The sequence below is a fragment of the Mytilus trossulus genome, chromosome 4 (genome assembly GCF_036588685.1).
Source record: "Mytilus trossulus isolate FHL-02 chromosome 4, PNRI_Mtr1.1.1.hap1, whole genome shotgun sequence".
Lineage (NCBI taxonomy): Eukaryota > Metazoa > Mollusca > Bivalvia > Mytilida > Mytilidae > Mytilus > Mytilus trossulus.
In genome coordinates this window covers 5,903,334-5,923,197 of record NC_086376.1, presented here as the reverse complement: position 1 = coordinate 5,923,197, position 19,864 = coordinate 5,903,334, and the positions used below count along the sequence as shown (strand labels likewise).

At 31.6% G+C, this 19,864-nt stretch overlaps 1 protein-coding gene across 1 annotated transcript in view; it reads right to left on the bottom strand.

Moving 5' to 3' along the window:
- Positions 1-19,864, bottom strand: part of LOC134714410 (TP53-binding protein 1-like) — a 46,347-nt gene that overhangs the window by 14,822 nt on the left and 11,661 nt on the right. The window contains exons 14-25 of the mRNA XM_063575650.1: positions 15,264-15,555; positions 14,734-14,819; positions 14,127-14,244; positions 12,535-13,483; positions 11,595-12,215; positions 9,427-9,549; positions 8,378-8,597; positions 7,586-7,840; positions 6,062-6,149; positions 5,103-5,194; positions 3,651-3,726; positions 156-356 (exon numbers count right to left, since the gene is read on the bottom strand). Coding sequence (XP_063431720.1) covers positions 156-356; positions 3,651-3,726; positions 5,103-5,194; positions 6,062-6,149; positions 7,586-7,840; positions 8,378-8,597; positions 9,427-9,549; positions 11,595-12,215; positions 12,535-13,483; positions 14,127-14,244; positions 14,734-14,819; positions 15,264-15,555 — 3,121 coding nt within the window. The remainder of the gene's footprint in view (positions 1-155; positions 357-3,650; positions 3,727-5,102; positions 5,195-6,061; positions 6,150-7,585; positions 7,841-8,377; positions 8,598-9,426; positions 9,550-11,594; positions 12,216-12,534; positions 13,484-14,126; positions 14,245-14,733; positions 14,820-15,263; positions 15,556-19,864) is intronic.

Genomic DNA, 19,864 nt, shown 5'->3' with positions numbered 1-19,864 from the left:
GGTGTTGGAGAGGAATCAGGTGTTGGAGAGGAATCAGGTGTTGGAGAGGAATCAGGTGTTGGAGAGGAATCAGGTGTATGAATGTGTGAGCTCTGTCTTTGGTTTTCTTGTTAGAAAAAGCCATACTTTTAATTTTATTTCTAATGTATGCTTACTTTGCACTCTGACCATTGCCTTGGAGCACTGTATACTGAATAACATTCCCTTTCTCTGTTTCCTCTGTAATGGTACCAGGATAAAAATAGCCATCTTTAGATAGTACCATCACTGGTTGACTGACAGGTAACTTGTCAATCAAAAGTATATCACAGCCTTTTATAACCAGAACATCACCATCATCAAATCTTACTTTATATCTGAAAGAAACAAGAATGTGTCCACAGTACACGGATGCCCCACTCGCACTATCATTTTCTATGTTTAGTGGACCGTGAAATTGGAATAAATTCTCTAATTCGGCATTAAATTAGAATGATGTTATCAAAGGGAACATGTACACTAAGTTTCAAGTTGATTGGACTTCTACTATATCAAAAACTACCTTGACCAAAAACTTTAACCTGAAATTTGCACTATCATTTTCTATGTTCAGTGAACCGTAAAATTGGGGTCAAAACTCTAATTTGGCATTTAAAATTAGAAAGATCATATCATAGGGCACATGTATACTGAGTTTCAAGTTGATTGGACTTAAGTTTAATCAAAAACTACCTTGACCAATCAAAGAGCTGATAGCTCTGAAGTGGAAGAAGGTGAATAAAAAGTAACTTGAATTACCATAAAAGCAGGCCCACTTACCCAGGCTGCTTTGTTCCATTATTGTTAAAATGTATTTTTTTCTTCAAACAAGAAAAGGTCATAAGTACATGGATTTCCCATCCGTACAATCATTTTCTATGTTCAGTTGACTATGAAAATTAGGTAAAATCTTTAATTTGGCAGTAAAATTAAAAAGATCATATCAAGAGGAACACATGTGTACTAAGTTTCAAGTTGATTGGATTTCAACTTCATCAAAAACTACCTCGACCATAAACTTTATAACCAGAAGCAGGACGGACGGACAGACTAGAAAACATATTGCCCATAAATGGAGCATAAAAATAGTAAGACTTGTTACATACCCGCAAACTTTTGAAAGCTCCCATATGGGTTTTTAAAGGTTACCATTTTTAGCGACGTATTTTGCAAGATCTGGATTGTCTAGAAAAAGTGTCATATTTGTATGATGAACTTACATGCCTTTTCCTTAAGTCTGTTTGCATGATTCTACTTATATATTAAATCGGTAGAAAAAATATACATGAAGCTAGGAGACCAGGGTTTATTTTCCAGATTAAGAATATTAGATGCTTGTTGAAATTTCCAATTTTGAATAATGCACAAAGATGGACCTTTAAAAGGTTGGGAACAACACTCCAAATGAGGGTAACCTAACTGGAAGATCATCACAACCCACTGTAAAAAATGAGCACAAAAAAAGTCATTTATATTCATATTATTTGATGAAACTTTTCCCCAAGAACTATGCATCTATTAAGTACTGAATGGTCAAAACATCATGTTTTTTATCGACATAAATTTTGTCGTAAATGTGACCAAATGATGTAGAAATTGTGTTTTTTCTTTAAATTTCCATCAAGTTGTAATGTTTATAGTTCCCTTATTGACTCTCTATTTGAATAAAATAAAATAATAAGAAGAATCTGTTTCTTGTTTTGTTTTGTTTTTGACAAATGATTGTTCACTGCTTGCAAATAAATCATTATATTTATATATCTGTATATATTTTTGTTCATGTCTCCATCTCCTTATCATTTGTAAATGTTTAGACAAATAAGAAAGAAATAAGCTCCACATGTATATTTGCAACATCATAAATTAATTAAAAAAATAACACACACTAACACTAGTACTGCATGGATTTTAAGCATTATGAAAGTCATATTTGTAGAAAGCTTAAAAAGACTTAAAAACAAGGTAAAATATCTTGCTATTTCTTAGCTTACACAATAAAATCCAATATGTACTATCATTTACAAATATAAATTTGATTTTACTAGGAATTAATCTATAAATCTGACTACTAGACCTTTTATTAGTCTAGTTGTACATATTGTATGTTATCCTTTGATCAATAAGAAACAAATTTATCATATAAACTTCAATGTAATCCTTGAAAGGAGGTCTAGATTGCTAAAATAATTTATAAATTTTAATTTTTTTATTTGTCCAAAATCATTTAAATTCATTTAATCAACATCATTTTATGATTATTTGATTAAAATATTAATCATTTATAGTCTTTTTACAATTTACACTTTTAAAAGCAAAATAACTGAAAACAGGCTAAAACAAAGGGAAGTAACAAAAAAGTATTTCAATATTCCCAATACACATCGTTTTGATTAACACAACGGCAGTTAGCCGGAGGTAAACATCGTTGATTACCAGTATGTTTGACACCCAAGCTGTCAAGTGAAGCCATATAATTATACATCTTCTTTGATGTTCAGGTAAAATTTAACACAGGTGTCAATTACACCCGTACAGTAGTCAGAAATGATCAAATATGGCGTCTGAAAATTTTCATTCATGAAATATTTCATACACGGGAGTTTTTTTTCTCCTAAACGGGAGGACGGGAGGAGACCCCTGAAAACGGGATGTATGTTACTAAGGGCATCTAATTCACATGACAAAGGAAAACCATGAATAAAGACAACACTTTATATATCCTTTTTATTTATATAAAAACAAAATCTTCTTGTCTGCAGGATTGCAAATTCGTAACTTCAAGGGCGAACTTGTAAACAGGGCGAGTTGTCCCAATACCAAATTCACGCATGCGTAATACAAATATCTACAGTTAAAACATCCTGTTACAAGTAAACAAATAACGTTCATGTGGATGAGATGAAATCTAATAATTTACATAAATAAAAGATTCATATTTACGATAATGATTGTTTTACAATCATGATTTACAAATTAAATGATTCAGATGCCTAATCATGTGTAAAAATCGGTGTAAAGAATCTAAGTTGTTTTGCAATTGTAATACACGAAATGAATGCGGAATACAGAGACTCAATGCCAAGGGTCGGCCCCTTAAGTCTTCAGAAGACTTGACGTCTTCTTCCACTAAAAACTTAACCTGAAGCAGGACAGACGGACGGACGCACAGACGGACGAACGGAGGCACAGACCAGAAAACATAATGCCCCTCTACTATTGTAGGTGGGGCATAATCATTGTAAAATTACCGTATCAACATAAAAACAAAGTAAACAAAATATTGTGAATTTGTGACATCTAACCTACAATTTTTTTCTTTCTTTAAGATAAAACCACAAAATTAAAAATCTACTAAACAACAATTTTTCCTCAGTCCACAAAATTGGAACCAAAGAAAATAAATAAATCCACCGCACATGGACTTTTAATGTGAATTAAGAAAAAAATGCAAGGAATGTTAAATTGTTTAATTTTGATGCAACATCATTGATAGCATCTTGACAACACCTAATGTATTTAGACGTCAGCGGAATGAATAGGACTTCACCCCCCCCCCCCCCCCCCCAGGGTTACACGTTTGTTTTTTCAGAATGTTTTATATGTGGCTTATGCTTCCAATCCAATTCACAAACCTTGATTTTCCTAACACTTCCTTTATAACTCCAGGATAAAAGTGAGTGTCCTTCCACTTTGCCATTATTCTTGCATCTGTAATTTATAAATCATATAAAGTTTTATTGATGATAACTGATTTAATCTCTTGACTTTCACTAATTCTAATTGTATAATCATTGTATAAAGATTTTAGCAAAACCATGAAATCAAATATCCACATAAATGTGATTTTCATCAGTCTAGGAATTTGAATCAAAGATAATAAATGAGTCCACAGGATATAATTAAGAAATAATTCATAGAAGCCATAGATTATTGGAAATTTACACATGGCCTGGGCCGTGATATTCAAATGTTATCCTGAGTGTCAGCGAGGGATAAAATTAACGAATATCACGGCCCAGGCCATGTGTAAATTTTCAATAATCTATGGCTTCCATGAATTATTTCGATTTTAATAGGACAAATATGGTCATTAAAAGAGCTGAAGCGAAGGTGGATATGCTGTGTGTGTGGCTGTTCTTTTTTACTCCCTGTTAGATAAAGCTCATACATTCTTATAAATCTGTAGCTTGCATGGATTATTTCTCAAAATAATGTCATTTTGATTTACAAGTTTTTCTCGTAAGCTATCGTCAAATCCAAAGTTGACACTTCGTAACTAAGGAGCCGCCATATTGACTTGCTGAAATCAGTAAATATGTGAATAATGCAATAGAATAGAAAATCAAACAAAACCTATCTTGATAATTAATTTTTATACAATAGTAAAGGACATTGCAATGGTTCACGTCACAGAAAACTTTCAACTCTAGTGTTTTCATTTGTATGACGTCATGTTTTGAAATTACTTAAATGCGCCAAAAACATTATTGACCTCTGCAGAATTTTATTTTGTTTTTATTTTGTTGGTTTCTCGAGCTCTTGTGCATTACTTCTTTTTATTATGCATTTGAATAAGAATAACAGTAATTTTGTCTTTTTTTAATTGCAACTTTTTAAACAATAAAATCTGCAAAGGGTTTGCAAATAGGTTTCAATACATGTGGATTTACATTGGAATTATATTGTAACAGCTATTATTATGTACATCTTGGAGTCTGCGCTAAGTATTATAGATATATCGAAAGTTTTATCACAGTGTTGTTTACAAAGCGAAAGAAGCACTTCATATCAGAATATGTGATAAATTTTTATCAAATCATGGTTTAATCTATAAAAAATAAGTTAAAAACACAATAGATAATTTTTTGTTGTTGATAAAACCAAAGTTTGCAGTGATTGCATTCTAGGAATTTGAAAAGATACACAAATAGCTTAATTCATGTTGGACACATATGCACAATAGATAATTTTTGTTGTTGATAAAACCAAAGTTTGCAGTGATTGCATTCTAGGAATTTGAAAAATATACACAAATAGCTTAATTCATGTTGGACACATGCACAATAATATATTTCAACCTTCACCTATTTCTTTGGATGTCACTTCCACATTTTTGTCATCTTGTTTGTCTGGCTTAGTTGTGGATATAGCTTGGTCCTGATATGGTATTTCTGGGCTGAAATCATAATAATAAACAATTAAGGAGATGTGGTATGATTGCCAATGAAACAACTATATATCCAAAAGCCCAATTATGTGGATACTCTCTATCACTGAATGGCTTTGAACAATGAGTAAAAGCCCTATTGACAGTCAGCTATAAAGGCCCTAAAATGACAATTCAAATGCAAAAACTATCAGTCTGAAATTGAAAGTTCCTTAGGAATAAGCATAAAGGCTCCTATATAGAAAAAAGATCCCAACATTCTAGTATTTCTAAATGTGAGAGTTTTTTTTAGGAACTTCCTATGGCAATGCAATGATACACTAAATGCTTTTTGAAGAGGACACCTAGTCTGTGTTCATATTATCTCCCCTCATCAAACCCCTTTAAAATCTTTGAAACTACACTTCAGTATCCCACACAAATAGATTTCAACATTGAAGTCATTTTGTTCTGGTCACAGTACCAATATCATAAAGTGGTCTGTATACTTAAAACAGGATGTATATAACAAGGAAATCAAAACTGTTTGAATTTGTATTGCTGATTGAAGATTGAAGACTTGATAATATATAGTATAAAATGTAATATACAATGATACAATAGAACAGTTAGGTACTCTATTGTACTGTGAAATAATTTTTTTTTGTAGGTACAAATTTTTCGTGGATTGAAGAAAACTTGCATTTTAGTGGATATCTTATGAAAATGTGTAATTCTTTGTATACTGGAATTCATGGTTCAATGCTGAACAAAGGAATTATCAAAAAACTGGTATCCAATGAATAACAATGAATCCACGGTATGTGATTTCCAAATATATAATGCTTTCTCCACAAGACTAGCTAATAGGTTAATGGCTTTTGTAATACAAAATACCTAATTTCATTGCTCTCGGCACTTGACCCAGTGGTTGTTGGCTTTGGTAATATAAACAGAGGTTCTGACTCTTCGCCACTTCTTTGAACTAAAATAAACAAGGTTGTATCTATACTGGTTATATCTTAAGATGTAATTCTAAACCACGCTTGATTAAAAAATATTATAGTGAACAAAGTAATTATACTAAAATAAACAAGGTTGTATCTATACTGGTTATATCTTAAGATGTAATTCTTAACCACACTTGATTAAAAAACATTATAGTGACCAAAGTAATTATTATACATCTTCAGTAGAGCATGATTAAATAGTGGGTCTCATTGGGGTCTAAGCGTGACGCAGGATTGCCGATTTTTTGAAAGCGGGACACGTGAAAGTCAAATTATTGTGTCGTGAAAATGGGAAATGAGGTCTAGCGCGACCTGGGAAATGACAAAAAAATGAGAATTGCTTATGTACATAGTGTAAGCAGGATACGGGAATCTGACAAAACAGTAAGCGGGATCCGGGATCGGAAACCCCCCAATGAGACCCCCTAAATCAATCAACCTCTAAATTTGGCATGGGTAATTCCACTAAAATGAAGGTTGTTGTTTTGTTTTTGAATACGAGTCATGCATCACTTAAAGCTATATGTCCTTATTTTGTCTTCAAAAATTAAGAATAAAGTGTTTTGGTTTTAGAGGGATTCTGAAAGTATTCTTCTTCCATTAGCAATAAATAAGATACACATATTTATATCAAATCTTATATCAATTGCAAATATCAAAGTCTTTCATAAGTACTACATGAATTCAGTGACTCTCAACCAAAATTAAGGATAGCACAAAGATTTATTTAGAAATGAAAAGAAATTAAGGTGATAACTTAAGGTGTTAGACCTTGGTTCAGGGAGATAACTCTTTAAATCAGTTATGTATTTGTAAAAGTCAAGTTTCATCACGTATTTTAAGCATTTACCTGAAACAGATTGAAAATAATCTATGTAACATAGAAGCTTAGAATATATTTATGAAAATGATTGACACAAACGTACTAATGACTCTAAGAGTTATTTCCCTTAACTTAGGTCTACCTCCTTAAGTCAAAAGAACAAATATGTTTAAGCACAGCTTAAGGGCTATTTCATGACGGCCAGTTTTTATTGGTGGAGGAAACTGCAGTGTCCAGAGAAAATCACTAACCTTCGATAGGAAAACTGTCAATCCTAGTTTATCAAGATTGGAGCCGAGTTCACCTGCAGGATAGGGGTTCAAACTCCCAACCTCAGTGTTTGCTGGCTAGTGATTACAGTAGTAACTTCTTGGCCATTGATTAACTCATAAAGAAAATTCAGGGATATTCATAAGAAAAATTTGGGCGCTGCTTAAGTAATATGAATTTGTTTGTGATCTTTTACTATGTTGGTTTTTCTAATCAAACTGTTGTATTGAGAATAATATTTATAGAAGAATTCTAATAGAGAAAAAAAATAAATGAGTGACCCAACAACACATTAATTCACCAATGGTATAATCTAACCTGGTTCAGTTACAATTTTCCTCTGTGCACAAGTTATAGCATCAGAAAGGCTACCAGTCTCAATTCTCTTGACCTCCTCTTCTCCTTTAGAAGTGTCGGGACTTGTGAACAGATTTTCTGAGCTTAATCTACGATCCACATCCCTATGTATACTGGATACCTCCAGAGGTGAATAAGTTTCTGATCCTGATACGTGGTGAATGTCTCTAGGGCTTGCTGTCACTTGTTCCCTCAACAATAATATATTCCTTGACACTGAAAAAAGAAAAGTGATCAATAAAATGAAAACATTTTTAATCTGGGTATGAGGGTAGTTGCAGTAAAAAAATTGTGCAGATTTTATCTTTGTTTCAAATAAAGAAATACTTGGCATGAGTAAAGGGTTAACCTGTTCAGTACTGCAGACAAAATTTCTCATATTTCAATGCATTTAAGGAAATAACCATCACTGGAAGTTAACCAATCAAATTTTCACCTTTATTCCCCGGTGTACAAGCTTCATTAACCATGTTACCACAGTTTTCCAAAATATTTTATAAAAACACACAAAAAAAAAGACTGGTGCTTTGAAGTACCCAAGAGATATGTTTATGATTTATGAAATGTAGGATTAATTACCTACAACTGTCTACTTCAAAAGATAGTTTTTTTTTTATCCTTTATCAAATGTGCCATACCATGATTTGATGGTGTTACACCTATAAAACTGTATATCTAATAACATTTATAAAACCATTCTAAAACAACATTGTTTTTATATTCAACAAAAATATTTTAATATTTGAAAAGTACCTGCAGATTCTAATGACTGAGATACCACAACTTCTGATCCAAGTCTGTTGACATCTAATGAATTTGGACCACTACTTCCTGACCTTGAAAGTGAAGAACTGATATCTCCAAGGTCACCAGAGGTCACTGTACTGTTAGTCTTTGAAGGTGACATAGGGGACATGATGTATTCTTCAGTTGTTTCTGTTTTCTTTTGAAGTGTTTTTATTGGAATTTTTTCCTGTACACAAATTTAAATGATAATGTTAAACTAATACCATTTCTCTGAATCATAAGACTTCATGCATTAAAAGAAAGAATAAATAAAATTCAAATCAAAACAAGGAATAGTACTATAACAGAAATTACTTGGTCTCAAAGCAACACACAATCAATATATAAACATTAATTTAATACTTGTTTTAACATGATAACAGAGGAAAAGTCCTTACTTCAGTATGAACTAAAAGCAATATACAAATTAGTTGAAAATTATTTTCTTTTTTGTAAATAACTTAAGCATTTCTGCAGTAACTGGTATTTAACATCCTTGTTCATGAATTTTAAAAGAGCAACTATTTCCAACAAATTTGTTTGCCTTTACTACTAAAGGAAGAGACCAATTCCATTGTAAATAAATAAATGTAGTGTTTTGTACTTCCTAGACATGTTTTTGAAACAATTTTTTTCCACAGAAAAAGCAAATTTTTTAGAAAACAATCCAATCCAATACCTTTATCGATCTGTGTCTTTAACTCTGTTAGGCATGCTTAGTTGACATAATACCAGAGAATTTTAAAAACTATTTGATTCAACAATTGCTCAATTGTACTGCAATTTGGTAGGCATCTTCTAGTATGCATAATGCCAATAATAAACAGCATTGTCTTTCACATACAATACAAAAAAAATGCATTTTATAAAATTGAGAATGGAAATGGTGGATGTGCCAAAGAGACAACAACCCGACCATAGAGCAGACAACAGCAGAAGATCACCGATAATTTATTTAGAAGTCGCTGTATTTCATAATATTGAACATTCTGTCGATAGTCACTGACAATACATACTGTGTGTTGTGATAAAACTTTGACAGTTCCATTTTTGAATTTGATTTTCTCCACTGTTTCCACAATCTTGTAAGTAACTAAAGTAGTTGTTACAGTTTTGATTCTAATGTCATCTTGTACATCCTGAAAAAAAAAGAACATTATTTACATTATTTTATATGGGGACGAAGTCCCTAATAACAGTAGAAAATTCAATAAAAAAAAAATTTCGGGAAAATTTCCCGATTTTTCATTGTACTAATGAACGCAAAATTGCTCAATTTTTTTTATGTCATGTTTTGAAATCCCGGACTTGCGCAGCAATCTACAATGTACTTCCTTTTTCCGGTATGAAACTTTATGTAAAATATATCTATATCAGTCTAGTATAAAATAGGAAGGAACACAATACCAATTTCATTTTTTAATAATTCCTTGATATGAAAAAACCTCACCTGATGAAAGCGTTTCTTTGTTTACATTGCTTATTATGTCATAACTTAAATAACGTCACAACTTAAATCCCTAACAACAGAACCAAAATCGGAAACGTTACGATATTTCCGGTTGTTTGTTTTACAAATATTTCATACAGACTTCGTCCCCATTTACAGGTGATGCCTGCCTCATATTATTTCATGTTACAAGAAATTAAAAAAAACATATTTACATGCCAAGATTGAATTTTATTTAAATACATCTGATAATAATAAGTAAGTATTATATTAAAATAAATAAATTTTGTGTATTTACTGTCTTCTGATTGGTTAAAATTATTAGTTTTATTTTCAATGTTGTCAATTTTTATGGCGACACGCCCACTCTGACGTTGTGTATTCATACGCCAACATGTGTGTACGTTGTTATTGTCAAGATAAATAATATAAAAAAGTTCTTTGAGCCTTATTTTTTATACAAAATTATTTATAATGAATGGCAATATTTTATTTTGATTTTATTGAACCATAAAACTAATTTTTGACTCTTCACATTTTACATAATCCGCTTCGCAGATTATTCAATGTAAAGAGTCAAAAATTAGTTTTATGGTTCAATAAATTCAAAATAAATAATAGCCATTCATTAACTGAAGTCAGTATAAGAGAAAAACTTTGCAAACCATTGAGAAAATTAACTGAAATATTAAAAGTAATTGATGCAATGGTTGCATATGCATGTTCTCACGTTGATCATCACTCACTTAACATTTTTAAAATAGTTTGAACCCCCTGAAAGAGCTTCCATCTAGAAAACAAATAACATTTTATAAACCATGCTTTTAAAGCTGTTTGTGTAATGTTCTAAATTTCCACTATAAATAAGCTGAGCAACATAGTTGTGTTTTATCTTTGTTCATTATTTTAAAGCGTGCAATCGACAGTAATCTAAAAGTAATGTAATTACTTTTGATAAAGTAATCGATTGTAATCGATCACACACAAAAATAAGTAATAGTGCCCATTCCTGACATTGATATTATAATCAGTTAGCTTGCAATTTTATATATTGCATTTTGTTATAAAGTTCAGGGCTCTTTGTCATTAAACATTAGTCGGTACCTGGAGTTCAAAATTTGTGCTTGAAACACTAAATCCAGTATTTGATTGGTTATTTCTGAGTTAGCGTACAATAATCAAACCCCAAAGTTTTATTACTGCAAATCTAGGCTGATTTATACACATGGTAAATGAAAACTTGAAGTAACATTTTCCTTGTTCTACCTAACCTTTTATGTGCTAATTACAGGTCAAGAGCCTGAAACTCAATGGTTGTCATTTGTCATTATTTGTCCTTTTTTGTTGTTCTATATCATATTTTCATAAATCTGACTATCAGTTTTTCCTTTGAATTGTTTCACATTTGTCATGTTGAGACCTTTTACAGCTAACAGTACAGTTTAGGTTTTTCTTATTGTTGAAGGCCAGTAACATTTAGATGTTTAAATCCACTTCTTGAGGACAGGTGGATAGTTTACTCACATTCACATGACATATGTAGATATAAGAAGAGGTGGTATGAGTGCCAATGAGACAACTCTCTCATTCAATCCACAGTTAGTAAAGGTAAACCGTTTTAGGTCAAAGTACAGTCTACAACACAGAGCCTTAAATTGGTCCTATCAGCTATCTAAAAAGGGCTCCACCAATATTCAAGTATCATATTCTTCAACAAAACACAAGACATCTTACCTGACCAGGTTCTAACTGAGAACCACTTTCTGGCAACACTAGAGTTTCTGTTCTAGTCAGCATGCCAGCTGTTGTTGAAGGTGTTGTTTCTGTTCTAGTCAGCATGCCAGCTGTTGTTGATGGTGTTGTAACAGTTGAAAGTGCTGATACTACTGTCAATGTGGTGGGACTCCTAGCAGACAATGGGACTGATGTTGGAGGGCCCATATCTGTGGATGTGGTGGGTGAATGTTGTTGATCTGCTACTATAGGTTCTCTTAACACAGTTACAGGTGTATTAGGATTCTGAAAATCTTCTTCAATCCTGTCCTGAGGAGGTGAATATATTGATGATATTTGTTGACCAGTCCTGGTTGGAATACTCCCTAAAGCTGCTGGATATTTAGAAAGTTCTGATTTTTCTGATAAAGAGGACAGGTTTTTGGCACTAATTGTTTGTGACGGTGGAGTGGTCAGACTTTCAGTTACAGGACTACTGAAACAGACATGATGTTCTGTTGCAGACTTTTTTGCAGGTTTTTTTTTCAGACCGGTCTTTTTATGGACTTTCCTTTTCCTTTTTCTGGATGAAGGTGGAGTTTCACCAGGCTGTGTTGGAATCCTTCTTGTTCTATAGTATTCCTATAAAATAAATAATTACTCCAATTTGTTGTTTGTAAAAAACGATACTACTTATTATACATTTTTAATTTCACTGTTCTCATTTCTCAAGAAATTTATATACTTTCTATCTATCTTAAAATTGTATTTTAAAAAGGTTTTTTTTCTTAGTGTCTAAGTATTATTTTGTCTGTCAATGGTTATTCATGATCACTAAAAGTCCTATATCACTTTAATCTACACTAATTTATACATTAGTTTTTTTACTGTGCATGTCCTAAGGACTTTTTTGTGTAACTTATACATTTACATTAATTGCATTAAGTGATGAGCTATTTACCACTGGGTTAACTTTGCTTTCATCAGGCTTTTTCATCTCAATATCTTCTGTAATTTGTGACTGACTACCATGGAATTCATACGGATCATGTTGTGCTCCAGTCAATTCAGGTTCCTTGTTGCATGTCTCTCTTCCACTACCATTATTTCTAACATTTACATTTATTTCTTTAAAACTTTTAGCTGTTTTCACTGTAACAGTTTTGGAATTCTTTTTTACATTTTTCAATTGTTCTTCTTGTGTGCTAGAGTTCTGAGATGGTGTCTTCTGTGATGAAACTTGGGGACTCTTTCTGGAGACATCTACATTTTGCAGATTTTTATTATCAACACTAACAATCTTATCATTGTCAACAGTAGACTCATTGAGTGCATATACATCTTTTTCAGTTGTCAAAATTTCAATATTATCCTTAGAATTTTCTGCAATTTTTAAATACTTTTCCGTGTCATATGATTGAGTTTTGTCAACATCCAACATTGAATTATTTGGATGACTGGAAGCATCTCCTGAAGGATGGAGATTAATGTCGACTGAATGTGTGGATGTATTATCCTGAGGCTCAACAATAGTGTCTCCTTGCTGGATTGTAGTGTCTCTTGTACTATCAGTAGTGTATCCTTGATTACCAGTAGTGTATCCTGGCTGACCAGTAGTGTATCCTGGCTGACCAGTAGTGTATCCTGGCTGACCAGTAGTGTCTTCAGACTGAGCAGTAGCGTCTTCAGGCTGAGCAGTAGTGTCTTCAGGCTGCTTTGAAGTTTCTCTTGGATGAGCTGATGATTGTAAACTTTCAATGCTGCCTTGATAACCTGTGGAAGTCACTTCACTTGATATTGTACGGATCATTTTTAGTTTTGGAGGAGTATCTTCTTTCTCTTCATCTAAATTCTTGTCTTTTTCTTTTTCTTCTTTGCCTTCAACTGTCTTAAATGATACTTCTTCATCACTGAAATTCAAAATAACATAAAATCAAATTCTTTTAAAGCAATACCGGTATATCATACATGTAAATTAAATCAGTGAATTTTATTTCTTTATGCATAACTATCAAATAGAAGACATTCAGATTTTCTTAATTATTTAAAACTGGTATAGATTGATGTTTGAAAAGCTGACAAAATCAGTTGATGATGCTTAGAAAATATAATATAAGCTGGTAATAGTAGGGAGAGAGAGATAAATATCCAGGTATCAAGTCATAAAACTGAGAATCCAAATCTTCCTTACAAAAAATAGCTCAAATTATCTATTGACTGTTTTTTTTTTCTGTGGGTGTTGTCAGTTGGTGGTCAGGGTGACTTGTTATGCTGTCTTTTGGCAACTTGAATGTATTGAAAAGGGGAGATAGGACTAAAAACACAAAAAAATAGAAACACCTGATCTTAATCTTTTTGCTATCAACTTTATAATGTACTGATTATTTGTAGTTTGTTTCATTAGCAATTGTTCCAGAACATGTCATTCCTTATGCTAAAAAGTTCTGGCTCGTCAAGACAAATCTAGTTTCTTGATTTTTTTTCACAGTTAAAACTATATTGTAAATTAAATGATCAGTAATTTATAATAAGGTATACCCCAACATTTCCTACCTGTCATCATGAATTTGGTATCTAGAAGTAGATTTGTCTGATGATTTTATTTTTCTAAATACATCTGTTCTGGTATCTTCTTGAGGAGACTGTTCACTTCCAACATGTACGTCTGGTCCTGTCAATTATTTAGCTTCATCAATACAAAGAATTTCAATGCATGTGTTTATGCATACAAACTGTACACAGACATATTTTCATGGATAACATATTTTGCTTTTTGTCTTTTCTAGCCAATTTCTTCAAGGTTTTACATATTTGTGATGAATTTTCATTGTGTTACTTTTCTAGTGGCGATTTTTGCAATAAAATGATGGTTTGAAGTATATTGCAATTGATGAATACAATGGATATGTCTTTTTAGCTTAAGGAAAGTTATCTTTCCACTCAATGATGAATATCAGAAGAAGATGCAGAAGCCACCAAGCCAAAGATGGGTATGAAGGAGACAGGGATATGGTTGTCCATTAAAAAAAACTATTTTTTTTAAACAATTTTTGATTTTTTTTTATCTTATTCCTACTATAAAGTCTAAAATATGGAGGTCTCAGTCTCAGAATTACAATTGACATCATCAATTAATTTTACAATAAGAACAAATACTTACTGTTGAGTTTGAAAGAATGCTCAGAAACTTGTGACTCTGTTGTGATCATTTCTATAGACAAAGATGGAGGATGCTTCAATGGTGTCCTTTAATTAAAAATAAAAAGTTCATTGACATTAGAGCTTCTGTCTATTCATTAAGCAACATTTTTACACTTGTTTTCTAAAAGAGAATGTATAATCCAGAATTTAATAGAATAACAAGAATTTGAAAATAACTCTGACATCAAAAGTGGGAAGTTAAACATGACTGAAGACAGAGTATTGGGCTTAACACAAGACCATATTGAACTGGACAATGTTTTAACACTCTGCTTTTTTTAAATAGCAACCCCTTTATCTTCAAATTATAAGAGCTTTATACAGGATATCAGTTCGAAAACATTTATCCCAGATTTATTTTCTAAAAACACACACAAAATATGACATACATAAAAAACAGAATATCAAAATTTGGGACTCTATTTTAACCCTTATAGCTATGTCAAATATACATCTGTATGTAATATCATGAGTTTTTGTTTAATATACCTTTGTTGACTTCCTTCAATTCTTTGACTAAAAGATTTATCTGTCTTCTGACTGAAAGTATTTTCTTCCCTTTCACTTGTAAATTTGTCTACATATTCTTGAGACGTCTGTTGCCTTGGAAAATACTGTGGTGTTTGAGTAACCATATCTTCTTCCTGATCATGCTGACCTTGAGATGACACTTGTTTTGACTGAGATATTTGTTTATTTTCAACCTGGACTACATCTTTGTCAAACTGATTTTGTGATGACAGCAGGGGATCATCTTCTCTTGGTAGTTTAATATGAAAACCTGAAATACATGATAAATATTCAAAATTCTAATGCAATTTTTATGTTACAATTTATTTCTCATTGACTAAAGCATGTCATAACTAAGGAAAGACCCACCATTTTGAAATTTTTGAAAGAAAACATATTTATTTAAAACAAAATTTTGAAAATAAAGTACATGTAGCACTTTTTTCAAGAATGTTGTTTTTATCTATTGATTGATTGTTAGTTGCTTAAAGTCCAATGGCAAATACTTCATTCATGTTCAGGACGAAAACAAGTTAACAATAAATACAATAGGTAGGTCTTGTCATAATATAAGCCATTCAGGATGATAGTCTGGAAAATTTTTACTGCCACTGGAAAATAAGGGTATATTGGATAGAGACAGAAATTTTGCCTTGCAACAGGCCACCTACGGACCCCTTAAGAGTTGTTGCAAGGGTTCTTAACGTGCAAAGAGTGTGGTACTCTCTTTACACAAGGCATCTAATTAAACGTCCCCATTCTGACTGGACGTGAATATGAATTTGAAACATCCCACACAGCCAAACAGACGACTCACTTCAGCAAGCGTTTTAATGCTGGTTGGGAGAAGACCAAGAGACCATATTTTATTTCCCTAGTCACCCTTGGGGGCACATTGTTTTGATGTTATTCATTCAAATTTGAAGAGTAGTAGTGCAATGTATTGTAATAACTTCAGTTTATATAACTTCTCATAAGTATCATGTCATCATAAGCCATCAGACTGTGCAGCAAAATCTTTTATGTTTTATGAAATTTCAATTTATTACATATTTAACTAGAGGCTCTAAAGAGCCTGTGTCGCTCACCTTGGTCTATGTGCATATTAATCAAAGGACACAGATGGATTCATGACAAAATTGTGTCTTATTGATGGTGATGTGTTTAAAGTTCTTACTTTACTAAGCGTTCTTGCTACTTACAATTATATCTATAATGAACTTTGACAATTAGTAACAGAACAAATTATTTGGTAAAAATTTTCAAAAATTTACCAAATTAATGAAAATTGGTAAAAATTTACTATAAAGGGCAATAACTCCTTAAGGGGTCAACTGACCATTTTGGTCATGTTGACTTATTTGTAGATATAACTTTGCTGAACATTATTGCTGTTTACAGTTTATCTTTATCTATTTATCTATAATAGTATTCAAGATATTAACCAAAAATGTCAAAATTTCCTTAAAATTACCAATTCAGGGGCAGCAACCCTACAACGGGTTGTCCGATTCATCTGAAAAATTAAGAGCAGATAGATCTTGACCTGAATAACAATTTAACCCCATGTCAGATTTGCTCTAAATGCTTTGGTTTTTGAGTTATAAGCCAAAAACTGCATTTTACCCCTATGTTCTATTTTTAGCCATGGCGGACATCTTGGATGGTTGGCCGGGTCACTGGACACATTTTTTAAACTAGATACACCAATAATGATTGTGGCCAAGTTTGATTACATTTGGCCTAGCAGTTTCCGAGGAGAAGATTTTCGTAAAAGTTAAGGACGACGCCGGATGCCAAGTGATGAGAAAAGCTCACTTGACCCTTTGGGCCAGGCCCCGGCGCCATAAAACTTTTTTTTTCTGAGTAAAAAAATATTCTCAGAATTAATTATTTTACTCAGCTAAGAATAAGAACTTTTTTATCCGCCATAAAAAAATATTCTCAACGTTGAGAATATTCTCAGCTGAGTATTTTTTTCTCAGTTGAGAATTTTTTTCTCAGTGATGTAAGCGGTAAAATAGATGTTTGAAAACTAAAAAGTGTACCAAACTTCGCAAAAAGGCAGCTTTTATCTCTTTATCAACGATGTAAAACATAAAAAAAATCCATGATGGATGAAATGACAAGTAGCATTTTGTAAGCATTGACAAATGGACACTGCACGCTTTGTCAGCATCTGTCAATGGGCAGAAAGTCGTATGATATAAAGTCACAAATAATTTGTGGCTTGAAATAAAAGACAAAGACCTCAAAATATTTAAGTTATTTACCCGTAGCTTGTTATAAATATATAATATACTTTTTAAAGAGTTTCAGTTTTTTTTGTTTTGTTTTATAAAGATTATGTCTTTGTTAAAACATTATACAAATTAAGACATAATAATGGTATTCCTTAATTGTATGTCTCTGATTAATTTATACCATAATTTATTCCAAATCATTTCAGTCTGGAAAACTAGACAAAGTTGAAAACTGCATAGATTTGTTAACCATGTAATATCCGTGGAATGGTCTATTCTAAATAAACACCTAGTTTGAAGATGATTTCTACATCCAACAGATTTATGTTGGTGCCAATATTTATTTTCATACAACTTCTGTCTATTAAGATACACGTTTTAATGATGATGTTTTATTAATAATGGCGAAATCTTCAAAATGTTGTCTCCTTGGAATATAATACAATACAATACAATACAATACAATATTTTTATTGTCAATCAAAGACGCCCTAAAAGAGCAGTTTAATTACAAGCAATTTGTTACAATGATTATTATTAATTCTTAATGATATGCAAATAACAAAATATAGAATAAAAAAAATGAGCCCAAAAGTAAAATTAAAACCAGATATTTATATGCATATATTGAACATGTAAAAATGATTTTAAGCTGTTTATGGATACCATTAGTGCCATAAAATTTAAATTTGGTCTATGAATGATTCATTGGGTCAGCGAATTGGCATTATTTACATTTTTATCAGTTTATCCCTCTCAGTCCAGAGACTGATTATTAAATTACATAAGTGTTTTAGAACTTCTAGATTCTCACAACCCATTAGCCATATAAACATATTTTCATCATTACATTTCTTTAAATTAGGATAAGTAATACAAAGTTCTTAATATGCGATGACGTTTACATGAAGGATGCTTTCTTTCACGTCCGCACTTCTATCGAGTATGGCATGCCAAATAAACATTAAGACCAACCAATAACATACATTATGAATTCAGACGACACATTAGAAGATACTATGTGACATTATTTAGTTAATTATTTATTACTTCTTTTGCTCAGATCTATAAACAAACAAAAACACAAAACACAACAAAAAAAACAACAAACCGGAGATTTTTATAATATGAAATCAAGTCGATTTAGGGACGACATCAAAAGTTCAATGTAGGATAAAAAAAACTTAATTCAGATAGTTTTTTTAATGACCCCCCTACCCCCCTCTTAACTTAATTTGCGAAAAATTGATCATATTGCACAGGAAAAGAAATTGAACGTACAACGTCGTGTGAGAAGGCATGACATATATTCCCCATTTCATTTATTAAAAACACCAAGTGTTCAAACATTCTTTTCAAAAATAAAAAACAGTTAAATAGAACCAACAAAACTATCCGTCACAATGATATATGAGGGTCTTTATAAGGGGTAGGGGGGAATTGGGGATGGTTCTTTTTCCTGTATTTTGTAAGAAATATTTATTCTGTAAAATTCTTGTGTTCTGATCATGCATATGGGAATTTCCTTCTGTATCATGATTTTCACATGATATATTTTTCGTCTGTATCTCCCCCGAATCTGTTACTGTACTGCACACATTAGACATTTATCAATTTCAAACTTGTTTAAAACCAAACAAGGGGGAAATTATTTTACATCTTTGTAATAATTTGGATATCTAAGATAATAAACAGTAGAAATGGTGACATTAGGTATATTTGATTATACATATATTTTGTTTGTAGATATGAGGTACCAATATTGCAATATTATTAAGGTACCATGCAGTAGTAAATTGTAAAAAGTAGATATAAGAGAGATTAATCTATTTAAAAAGAAAGAAAAAAAACCCGAACACCTAAACTATATTTTATCCTTGAAACCTCAATTTTTACAGTTTTGACAAAATTGAGTAATTATTCTACAAAATATATGGAACAAAATTTTGGGCTGAATAAATATGTGTATGCTCTTTTTGGATACAACTTGGTTTGTGTAGATTAGTGACGTTCTTCAAAATTTAAAAAAAATATTATTAACAATTGTAATTTTATATCAAATACCCTAAATAGCAACATTTAAGATTTTTTTTTATACTTAAGTATGCTCTTGGCCATACTCAAATATTTAAGAATATTCTTAACTTTGAGTAAAAAAAATCTGAGAATTTTTTTATGGCGGTGTATTTTGCTGAGAATAAAAAAATTGAGAAAATTCTCAGGCTGAGTAAAAAAACTTTACTCAAATAGTTTTATGGCGCCGGGGCCAGGTGAGCTAAAAATAAATACAAGCTGGAGCATAGTACTTCTTTTTGGATAAAAATAAAAATAACATTT